We start from the raw sequence: 12605 nt of genomic DNA on the forward strand, positions 1-12605 counted from the left end.
GATAAAACGGCCCGTACTCTGACATCTGACCCTGTTATTGTTTAGAATTAGTCGGGATCTGAGCTCTGCTATTGCTATGACGTCACAGGATGAAAAATGCTTCCCGGATTTGGGAGGGGCACAAGGCCAGGTTTTTTTTTTTTTTCCTTCTCAGATTTTGATTCTGTTTTTAATGAACTTTTTATAAATATGCTGCATGCCAGAATTCCTCAGTCTCCTCCCTCCCTTCCCCCCACCTCCGGCTTTAAAATTTACAAAAGTTTTCTTTCCTCCTTTACCTGAACCTCAGGTCCTGGTCATTGCCCGAAGAAGCCAAGCAAAATCTGGGTCTGAGTTAATCAGTGTCTGAACCTGTCTTGCCAGCTTAATTCCACCCACACTTTCAGAAAATACATTGGTTGAGGAAGGGAGCTCTAGTGAGGAGCAAAGGAATCTGGTAAATCGAAAGATTCACCAATCATAACCTCTATCAAGTAAATAATTTTATTCTATTTCTAAGAGCCACTCAATCCAGTACTCTTAAGTACTTAGGGCCTTGGAACAAGCCATTCCTCAGGCTAAGAATGATAGACAAATGGAGAGTGTTTTCTTTTTAACAGTGAGACTTTTTGATATTATTTTTGGGCTAAATTTCATATTAGGCTTTCCTTCAAAATACTTCAGCACCCTTCCTCACTATCCCCCAACTAAAAAAGGGGGGGGGGGATTATATAACACACTCATCTTCGTGCTAATTAGAAAATGCAAACAACTTCAGTGTTGGAATAACCCTGATGAGGTGGAGTGGTATTTTATTTTAAGATAGTAATTTTTTACACATCCAGTATAACAAACACTAAAATCACTTTAGATGTGGTGGATTTCAAAGTTAAAAATGAGTAGTCTACTTTAAAGAAGGGAAGCAATTTATTCTTACTTGTCAATAGATCATGGTTAATCCACACAAGTGAAATAACACTAGATTTGAATTAAGAGGATTGATCCTTGAATTAGCTATAAACTCGCATGTACAACCTTGTAAATATCATTCTTTGTTGTTATCATTTTTCTGACCTGTAGAATGTGGCGTCATACTCCTTCCAGCTCTAACATTCTTATGGACACTTTTCTCTCCCCCTTCCTATTTTTGGGGGGAGATCAAGGGGGATGATTCTTAATTCTTTAGTTCTAGCATTCAGTTTTGTTGACTGAGATAGAATTAATATAAAAATGTATTTCTGGCTTTTAATACAAATACTAAGAGAAAAGGTTCCCTGCCACTCCTATATAAAGAGCTATAATTATTATCTACAAAATAGAATTCTTTTGTTCATTTTTTAATGAGTTTTATAAAAAATCATGCAGAATCAAAGTATTCTAGGAAATACTTTCAGCTAGACATAACCTAATTACTTTAAAAAAACTGAACATAGCTTGTTAAAATATAACACATCAAGTATAACCCATAAATCAATTTTTGTTGCTGTATAAGATTAATATTTATTTTTACTGAGTAAGTTTAAAAGAATAATGTACAATACTTTAAGTTTCTGTGAAATTAATAGCCATGAAAATGAGATATTTAAATATGGAGCATAACATACTTCCATTATTTATAATGTTACTAATTTGCAATAAAGTTTAATTTAAGAGATTTATTACACTGATTTGTCTTTAGAGTACTGATAACACACATAAATTTCACCTGTATAGATTAATCATGGTCAACTAGTCAATTAGAATAAACTTCTTCCTTTCTTCAAAGTGGACTTCTTATTTTTAACTTAATGTAATCTACTGCATTCTCATCTGAAATGTTTTGAATAAAAGCCTAACTGGAAAAACATTCTACCCTGAAATTTAACTTGGACAAACATTTAAAAGTGTCATTATTGTAAAGAAAACACACCACCCAAGGTCTCTCCACCCACTCAGAATAGCCTAGCTCATGCCATTCATCATTCATAGGCTGTCATTCCCAGCCTGAGGAAATGTTTGATGTTTTTGGTTCAAGTACTAGTAACTGACTAGGGACTCTTGAAAACAGAAAATTAGTAAATCGAAAGAATTTTAAATGGAATGGTAGAAATTAATAAGTTATTGAAGAAGTCTAAGCCACAGCATCTCTTTTTGACTGATCTCCATTCCAAGGGAACTAGGTTATCCTCAGTCTAAGCTCCCTTCCAAAGCTAACCTGCATATTCTGGGAGTGTGGGTGGAACTAAGCAGGGCAGACAGGTTCAGACACTGATTAGCTAGCGCTCAGGTTTTACCAGGCTTTGTTGGGCAGTGACCTGGACCTGAAGTTACAGATAAAGCAAGTGGGCAAGTGTTAAACCAGTTGAAGGAAAATAAACTTTTTCGAGTTATAGGGCCTGGGGGGGACAATAGCTTTTGGCATATTTATGGAAATTTGCAGTCATTCAGTTCATGCAACTAACTAGTGAGAATACAAATATTTGTCATTCAAAATATCTAGATTTCTCACTTAATATGTCATAAGAACATTTATACAAAATAAATTGCAAAATCCTTCAATCTGGAGATACTTAAAATGAGGAATAATCAATAGGAATATAGACTAATAATATTCTCCTTGTATAATCTCATGATGGAAAGATGCCCCACTGTATTAATAAATGGGAATTCTAAATTAAACTTAATGTAGAAAATCTGGGATGCCAAGTACACACATACTACACACATACATACATATATGATTACATTTTGCTACTTCTCATCTGGGATTGATACATTTGCAGTATGCATTTTTAAAAACCATTTTCTATTTTCATTTTTCAAAGTCAAATCTTGATAATTGTTTTTAATTGTGACTGGTAGAATATTATAAAAGACTATTTTTAAAAAAACAAACCACAAACATGTTTATATATTGTATTAGATATACATAGAAAATTGAATGAGGCCTTCTGAAGTCCAGTGACACGTGAACTTGGGCAACTCATTTAATTTCTCTGAGTCTTAATTTTCTTATCTGTAAAATGGGAATAATAATACCTATGGCATCTGTTTCACAAGATTGTGGTCAGGCTCCAATGAGATAATGCACAGAGGCACTTTGCAAATCTTGAAGTACTATATAATTGCTATGTAGCCCTCAGGAACAGACTAATAATGCCTATTGTATTGTAAGCAGTTAGTTCTCTCCAATATGACAGAAGCTTTATCGCTACTAAAATATTGAAGCAAAAAGATTGAGTAATATTTCTTAGGTTGGATTTATATTATTACTAACAATGATTTTAAGTAGTTGAAAATTAACCTAAGAATAAATCTAATTACAATTTAAATGATTCAACTTCATAAATTTGTGACACACTAGGGACAAAACATTGTACTAGATGCTATAGGGCATAGTTTGATACTTCCATGAATCCATTATAGATGCTTCTTCTATTTGTGTGAAGTTTTTGGAAGTCTGTTAGGTTGAAAGTGAAGACACTTGTTTGTAGCTGATCCCCCCACCTTTGGAATGTATTTGGCCCCATCAGCTATTCCCTTTTTCTCAACATCCCTCTAGTCATTACTCTAATCATTTAACTTCTCCTGTGGAGTGATTCCTGTGCATTTCTGTAGGAAAACAATGGAGAAAAAAGCATGATACAATGTCTAAGGGAAAAAAATCATTCCCAGAAACCCATACAAAAGTTGCCTATCTTTGCTATTTATCTCTCATGCTTTGCCAGTCACTGATTCTCCTGCCATCTCCCCACTTTGATTTTCCTTCAGAAATAAAGAAATACACAACCAATCAATTAAGATCAATCCTTTTTCTAACAGTACAGTAATAGTTAAAACAAAAGATGTAAATGTAACTTTAAGAGTTACCTTTGAACATGAACTTAGTCTCCCTGGAAGAATAAAAGAAAAAAAAATGAGAGTTCAGTAGGAATACATCATAAATCTGCTTCAGCAGAATCAAATAGTCAGTGTTTCTTTTCTTGGCCCTTGATTAGCCTCTTGATAATGACAGTGCCAGTGGTTCTCGTTCATGTTTCCCTAACTCTTAAGAAATTTAGTCTTTTAAAGAAAGTAATATGTACACAAATTACTACAAAACAAAGTAAAATTTAATTTCTATGTAAAAAGATGACCTTGAATTCAGAAGAAAATAGAGATATTTGTAACAGAAAGAATCAGGATATACTTCTTGGAGAAATATGTAGAAATACTCTGCTATATAATTTTATTCAAATTTTCAAAAAAAAATGGATGAAATATTGAAATGTCAGACCTCAAACTTCTGTGAATTTGAACAAGTAATAGAATTATATGAATTTGGCCTGTTTTTTAAATGTGTGTTCTTAAAGCTGAAACTCTGGCATAGGAGAAGATCAGTCTTTGAGATTACAAAAACAAAGACAAAGGGGGAAACAAAATGCACACATAAGTAGCTCATAGTGGTGTTGTGTGTCTTAATGATCAGTGGTAATATTTTTGGCAAGATGTATATCTTAGTCCATACACTATACAATCAATATAAAATAAGAGTTATAGGGACTAGACCTGTGATTTAATTGGTTTGAGAAATCCTACAATGAGAATAATCCATTTGCCAATACAGACTGTCATCTGCAATTTATTGTCTTAGAGAGTGACCAAGAACAGAGATGTCAAACACTAAGCCAATTAACACTCCCATGTAGGCAAGAACAAATTAAAATGTAATGGGGAGGTGTTTCACAAAATAAATCAAAATACAGAAGAAAATAGACAGTGTTAACATGTGGTTTTATAAGTCAACATGCAGCTTCAGGAATCCAAGGTTTAATGGCCAATATTTCTTTTGTAACCACTAAAAGGTTAAAATTATTTGCCCAGGATCAAGCATCCAGTATATGTCAGAGGCAGGACATAAACCCATCCATTTGGCTTTGAGGCCAGCTTTCTAATTATTATGCCATACTGCCTCTCATAAATATAATATATATTATATTTATATGTAAATATAAAATATAGACCAAGTAAATATTGAGTAATTTGGAGATAGAGGTGGCAGTAGCAACTGAGTTGATTAAGAAAGATCTTATAGAGATGGATCTTGAACTGGCATTGAAGCAATCTTATATTTTAAGAAATGTAGATGAGGTAAAGATTCAGTCTTTAGGGAGTAGGGAAAATCTCATACAAAGGCATAGAGGCCAGAATTAGAATGTCATATGAGAAATAGTAAGAAGGTCAGTTTGCTTAGAAGGCAAAGTTAGGCGGTTTTATATAATACACATGGAAAGGTAGACTGAAGTCACATTGTGAAAGGTTTTAAAAGATACCCAAAAGAGAAGTTTTAATTAATCTTAAAACCAGAGGTAGCCACTGAATCTTTTCAAAACTGAAAAATAACATAGTCACACCTTCCCTTTAGTAATATCATGTTGACAGCTGTGTGAAGAATGGGATTGCAGAGGGGAGACTGGAGACAAGGAAACCAATGAGAAGATCACTGTAATCGTCCAGGCATAAAATGATGGGGGTCTGAACTAGATTGGTGGGCTTGTAAGCACAGGGATGGTGATGGGTATGAGAGGTACAGTGGAGATGGTCAAATAGAATTGGATTTGTGGGGAGAAGGAGTCTAAGATATGTTGGGGTTTCAAGCCTGGATAAATATGATAGTAGTGGTTATTGTTCAGTCATTCAATCCTGTCGGGTTCTTTGTGACTCTGATGTTACCAGGCCCTTCTATGCTCTACTATCTTTCCAAATCTGCTCAAGTTCGTGTTCTTTGTTTCTTTGATTCTGTTTATACATCTCGTCCTCTGCTAGTTCCCCTTTCCTTTTTGCCTTCAATCTTTCTCAACATCAACACTTTTCCAGTGAATCCTATCTTTTATTTGGCCATTTATATGGCTTTACAATCCAACTGTCACAGTCATACATTGTTATTAGAAAAACCATAGCTTTGACCTTATTGGCATGGTGATGTCTCTGCTTTTTAGTATACTGTTCAGATTTGCTATAGCTTTCCTTCCAAGAAATAAGTATCTTTTAATTTCATGGCTGAAATCACCATCTGCAGTGATTTTTGAGCCCAAAAATATAAAATCTGCCATCGCTTCCATTTCTTCTTCCTCATTTACTAGAAAGTGATGGGACCAGTTGCTAGAATCTTCATGTTGTTGTTATTGGGAGATTTTTTTTTTTTTAATTTTAAGCTTCAAAGACAGTGGGGCCCTTGTCAAAAACGAGGAAGTTGAAAAGAGAGATGGGTTCTAGGAAAACACAGACAATCCTGTTTTGGACTTTGGAGTAACAATGGATCATTCATTTTGAAATGACCCACTGGAAGTAATGGTGCAGGACTGGAGATCAGAAGAGACTTGTAAAAGTACATAGAGTTGAATGACATCTTAATAGAAATAATTGAATATGAAAATTGATGAAATCACCAAGAAAGAGTAGGTCCAAATTAAAGAGAGGACCCAAGAAAGAACTCTGTATAGATCTAAAAAGGATTAGTTTTGAGTTTGGAAGACTTAGATTTAATTCCTAGCTTTCTACTGACCATTTAATCATTCTGACCTTCACTTTTCTTATATGTAAAGAAGTGATAATATACTGAAATACTAGGGTTGTAAGGATAACATGAAATAAGGTATGGATGTCTCTAAATATATATTAGAGCTATGTAAACTAAAGAATTATACAAGGGTAAATTATTATCATTGTGCTTCCTTCCCACATTCCTTCCTTAATCTGGGCACAAGGAGAGCCTCACCTCCCACAGTTGATTGGTCTCCAGGGCCTGTAGCCAACAAAACTTTTATGAATCACTTTACGAGCACTATAAAGCTAGAGTTGAAGCCACAGCTATCTGTCTAGAAGAAAGTTCAGCGACTGATTTGATCTTCAACTGAAATCATAATCTCAAGCAGTTTGAAAATTTAGCTTTGAATCCATTTCCTCATAACTGAATGGCAATTTTGTACATTGATTTTCATTCTATTTAGCAAAGCTAAATTATCATAGTCTGACCCTTTTCTTATTTCTACCTGTTGAAATTTTTCTCTTCAAAGAGCAACTCAGGAGCCACTCTTATCCATAAATCCTTCCCTGATCCTCCTAGCTGAAAATAATCTCTTAAGTATTCCTTGAAATCTTTTCTGTCGTGTTCCATTTCTTCTATCACATTCTGCCTTGACACATTTATTATGATGCTACAACTCTTTGAGGACGTAGTCTATCTCACATATCATCTTTGTATTTCCAACAACTGATACAATGTTCTCATGTATTTAAGATGTGTAGTCAATATTGAATGTAATTGATTTGAATTTCTCCCTATCTCTCAGTCTACTTTTTCAATTTGGGTAAAGTAAGTACAACTGAGGTTAGAAGTAACAATCTAGAATTATCCTGAAAGTCATCTTAAGCTTCTTTACCTTCTTTTTTCTTCCCTCCAGATAGTTTAGAGAGTATGCCCAGATGCAATGGACATTTCCATAGGACTTAATATTTTAAAAAATTAAATAGACTAGTTCTTTGTCATATATAGAGGGAAACATTAATCTCAAGATCTATTAGAAAAAATAAGTCTTTTAAATGAGAATTTTCAGTACTTTTGAATTAAATGTTCTGCTGTAGAGTACAGTGCTCATATTACATAATTAATAAGTGCTTGTTAAATGATATTTGTTAATTAGGTATTGAATAAAAAGTTGTTACAATTCTAGAATTGTGTTTGACCAACTTATAAGCTTTTTTAAAAATGTTTTTGTTTTTGTTTTTTAAGATGAATGACTTTGGAATCAAGAACATGGACCAAGTAGCCCCTGTGTCTAATTATTACAGAGGAACACTTAAGGTGAGTACATGTGAGGAGACAGATAAACTGAAATTTAAAAAGAACTTTTTTCATTTTTTTAAAATCCCACCCCTCCCATTGAAAACAAAAATCAAAAACAAAACCCACATAACATTCATAGTCAGGTAAAAACAAATGTCCTCATTGGTCATGTCTAAAAATATATTTAATTCTGCACATTTAATACATTCTCTGATGGTTTTCTAGAATAATGGTTGATAATTGCACCGGTAAAAATAGTGGTTGGCTATTTCATTGGTAATAATTTGCTCTATTGGTATTATTCATTCTTCATCAATTAATACAAGTTTTCCCAGTTTCTCTGAAACTATCTTTTTGATTCTTATATCACCAATCTTGTTCTATATTAGTATGCCATAATTTCCTCAGCCATTCCCTAATTGACTAATTTCTAGTTCTTTGACACTTAAAAAAAAAAACCTACTATAAATATTCATTTTTCTTTGATCTCTTTGGAATATAGGCTTAGTGGTAGTAGAGTTGAATGAAAAAGTACACACAGTCCATTGACTTCCGCAGAGTTTCAAATTGCTTTCTAGAATGTCTGGACCAACTCATAATTCTACCACCAGTACTTTAATGTGCCTGTTTTTCCCACAGCCCCTCAAATATTTGTTATTTTCATTTTTTGTCATCTTTGCCACTAATGGGCATAATGTGAAATTAATTAGGATTTGGAACTTTTTTCAATATCACTTTTAATAACAAGGATTTCCTCCTTTGAGAACTGCCTTTTCATATCTTTTGATTATTTATCAATTAAGGAATAACTAGAAGAATTCTTTCCAGTGTTTCCTGCCCTAGTATCCATCTAGTATCCTAGTATTCCATCTAGTATCTAAAAATGTGCTCTTGACTACTCAAGATACCTAACTTTAAGAAGAAAATCTTAGGATTTTAGTATTATATATGGACATAAATCCAAAACTGATTTGCAATGGTTGCTTAATTCTCAGGATGTATTCAGTTAATGCCCTCTGAGACATAATAGAAATGATGCCATAATTAGTATGGAACTAAGGTGTGTGCCAGTATCTCAAAGGCTTATTCCTCTGATGCATTAAATGTCTTATATTTTATAGGAATGAGGGAAAAACATATTAAGGAGAAAAGAACTTTTAATCATATTTTCTACTTCATTTGAACATGTTTGTAGTTCAATTTATTTTATAATTATCCATCTATCTTGGTTGAAAAAAATTAAGTCAACTAAGTTAAGCAGGTCCCAAACAATATTTTTAGATTCTAAGGAGATAGAGATGAAAAGTTTTCATTTTAAACTGAGAAACTGATTTTAAAAGATTATAATGTAAATTAATTCCAAATAAGTTTTTACTTCTAGGATTATAAATTTAGAACTTAAAGGGAAATTCAAGATCACATTATCTAAATTCATCTAGTTATAGTTGAGATACAGAGAGACTTAACCAAGTTTAGACTCATAATGAGTGGCAAAGACGGAATTTGAACTTGGGTCCTTTGTCTCTAAATATAATACTTGTTCCATTACATCTAACTTCCTTTTTAGATTCCTTTGAAGATTTCTCCATAATTAAAACCATTGAAAACAAACCTGAGAATTAACATTATTGACTTGCTATGCTATATTTTTTCAAATCTCTGTAGTAGTAATAATAATAATAATAGTTAACATATAATTTACATAAATTTACAAAGGACTTTTCATATATTATCTCATTGGATCCTCACAATAATCCTTTGGTAGATGCTATTATTGTCCCTATTTTACAAATGAGTAGTTTATAAATAATCTGCCCAGGGTCACACAGCTAGCTAGTATCTGAAATGAGGTACTCCCATCTGTATCTTCAAGAAGCTCTAGCACTTAGAGCAGCCACAACCAGTAAAATTTTCTCAGCAGATGGGCTAAATCAGGTTGAGAGTAATTGATGGGATTGAGTACCTCAGATTGGTGAGTTAGGGGATGTTGACTGGAATGAATGGAAGAAAATGAATCTAGTTCATGTTCAAGTCAAGATATTAGCCCATGATGTCATTGGTCCTCTTTGAAAGTACACATACAACAAATCTGAAATGAGATTTGAACTGTCTTCCCAATTCCAACTCTAGCTTTCTTTCTGCTAACCATAGGCTGCTGGGAGGATTGACGATTTCACATATTGTTCTGGTTGAGAGGTAGACTGAGAATTACTATTTTTTGATTTGCTGGTCTATATTATTTTTTCTTCAAAGATTTTCATTAATTATTTCCAGGATTTGGGGGACTAGGTTTCAATTTTTTACTCTGATTCATGTTTATAATAATATTTTTCTGAAATAAGGGAAAACAAAAATATATTTTCTATTTGTTTAATAGTCTCAATGTATTTTCTTTTTGTTGACTCAACAGATGGGTCTTCATGTTACATATGGTATAAGGCTTCCAATTTACATAGGAAAAATATGTTTTTTTTTAAATACTTTTTTTTCTTACACAGGTTAAATTTAAAATAGCACCTCTTACTTATGGAGAAAGAGGATCTTAATTACATTCTTACATGCCTGTTACAATAGTAGTTTCATTTGTATTAGAGAGTATTTTAGTATTTAAAACCATTGCTTGTTTCATTTTTAATAAACCAAAAGATTCTTCTGTACAGAAAGACATAGACATTTTAGAGATAGTGACATTTAAAGATGCATTTAAGATTTTATCAAAAAAAATTATATTCATTAAGAAGTAGACACTTCAGAAGTAGTAAGAAGCATTTAAAGATGCACTTAAGATTTTATCAAAGAAAATCACATCAATAGAAATATACTTTAAAGTTTTATCTTCTCATTTATTACTTTTCTTTTATCTCAATCAGGATTCATCTTTTCATAAAATTTAGGCTATTTTTGCCTGTAACTTTATTGATAATAATTCTATCAGCATAACTAAGTACTCATTTATTTAAAGCACTGAATTTCAATTCAGCAAAGCACAAAATTTTATACAACTTTGTAATTGGCATGTTAGTAAAACAAAGACAAAGTGTCTTTCCTATTTATATTTTAATGGACAAATACAAAATGTACAAAATAAGTGTAATGCAAGAGAAATTGAATTAAGAAAAAACAGTTACAATTGCTGGAATTCCAAGAACCTGAAATTCTAACTATGGGGATAAATAAATGAAGATGTAAGTAACAATTTGGCTGGAACACAAAATTCATAAAGGGAGGCAGTAATGTAATAAGTCTAGAAACATAGTTTTGAGCTAGTTTAGTCATAGTTAGAGATTTTGAGCAGGAGATTGTGCTTGAACAGGATTATTTTTGAACCTATGTATAAGATAAATTGGAGAGAGCAGAGATCCAAATGCAAGGAGTATCTAGAATAGAATGTAATGGTATGAGAGATGTCATATCATGGATGTGACAGTTGGTTGTTTTCTTAAAAGGGAAAAAGAGGGAAGTGTCAAAAAGGACTCCAGAGTTGTGAACCTACATGATTAAAGGAGTGGTAGTACCCTCAACAGAAATGGGAAAATTTGGCGTATAGGCAATTTCAGTTTGAGGAACTGGGGAAATAGAATGAATTTTCTTATTTACTTGTTGAGTTTAAGGTACCAGTAAGACATCCAGAAAGAGGTATTCATATTAGGAAGTTGGCGTATTATTGGAGCTCAAATGAATTCATATATTGCTTAATATTTTACTATATTATATAGCACGTAAAACAATTGAGAAAAATCCAACTGTAATTGTTGAAAAGGTATACAGATTTATAGATGAGCAAACTTGTTGTCATTAGATATATTTGTCACTATTTGTTGTCTCTAGATGCAGGAATTTCCAGAAATCTGTATAAAGAAAATATATTTTAAGTATTTTGATAATTTACAAATGCTAGAATCTTATGAGTATTTACTAAGTTGTTTTTTTAAAATATCTGTAGTATCGAACTCTTTCTTCATTTCATTTTTAATTTTTTATAACCAGTAATAAAGTATTTGAGTGTTTTTAAATTTCTCATTATGAACTTAGCAATCATAAAAATGCTATATTATTAAAAAAAAATACAAAGTGAGATTATTCTACTTTAATGTATTTGTATTTTTCTAAAAAAAAATTAGCACCTTTTTTTTTCAACCTCCAAAATGTGTTTTGAATTCCATTATATCAAAAGACACTTTTAGGGTGCTAACATTCAACATAATATTATTTAGTATTTATATTTTTTGCTTATGATTTTTTATTTGTATTCAAGAATAACCCTTGACATTATGATAAAATTATATCTGTTAGTGAACAAGCATTCACTACCTGCTTACTACAAGTTGTCTGACTCTTCCTGATCCCATTTGGAATTTTCTTGTCAAAGATACTGGAATGGTTTGCCATTTTCTTCTCCAGCTCATTTTACAGATAAGGAAACAGATAAACAGAATTAAATGACTTGCTTAGAGTCACACAGTGTCTGAAGCTTTATTTGAACTTATTTCTTCCTAACTTCAAGTCCAGAACTCTATCCACTGTGCCACCTAGCTGCCCTGCCTTGGCAGGATGTAGAAAAGAAGGCAGAACCAATCCTTGCTCTCATGGAGCTTATATTCTACTGAAGCAAGGGAAAAAATATAAAATATATGCAAGATACATAATAAAAGTTTTAGATATTTTGGTCATCCTAAAAGCTTATTTAGGAGTACCACATGGTAAAGTCAGTATTCCTCAGTATTAATTGATAATTGATTCCCACAGAATTTCATAGCAGCTATTCTCTTGTTGGTTCAGTCAGTTTCAAGTAGGTTAAAAGCAAATTAAAGCTATTTTAATC

At 32.4% G+C, this 12605-nt stretch overlaps 1 protein-coding gene across 1 annotated transcript in view; it reads left to right on the forward strand.

The window, feature by feature from the left end:
• ETS2 (ETS proto-oncogene 2, transcription factor) overlaps positions 1-12605 on the forward strand; it is a 33255-nt gene that overhangs the window by 2700 nt on the left and 17950 nt on the right. The window contains exon 2 of the mRNA XM_051984875.1: positions 7730-7801. Coding sequence (XP_051840835.1) covers positions 7730-7801 — 72 coding nt within the window. The remainder of the gene's footprint in view (positions 1-7729; positions 7802-12605) is intronic.

Source organism: Antechinus flavipes, chromosome 3 (assembly GCF_016432865.1).
Source record: "Antechinus flavipes isolate AdamAnt ecotype Samford, QLD, Australia chromosome 3, AdamAnt_v2, whole genome shotgun sequence".
NCBI lineage: Eukaryota > Metazoa > Chordata > Mammalia > Dasyuromorphia > Dasyuridae > Antechinus > Antechinus flavipes.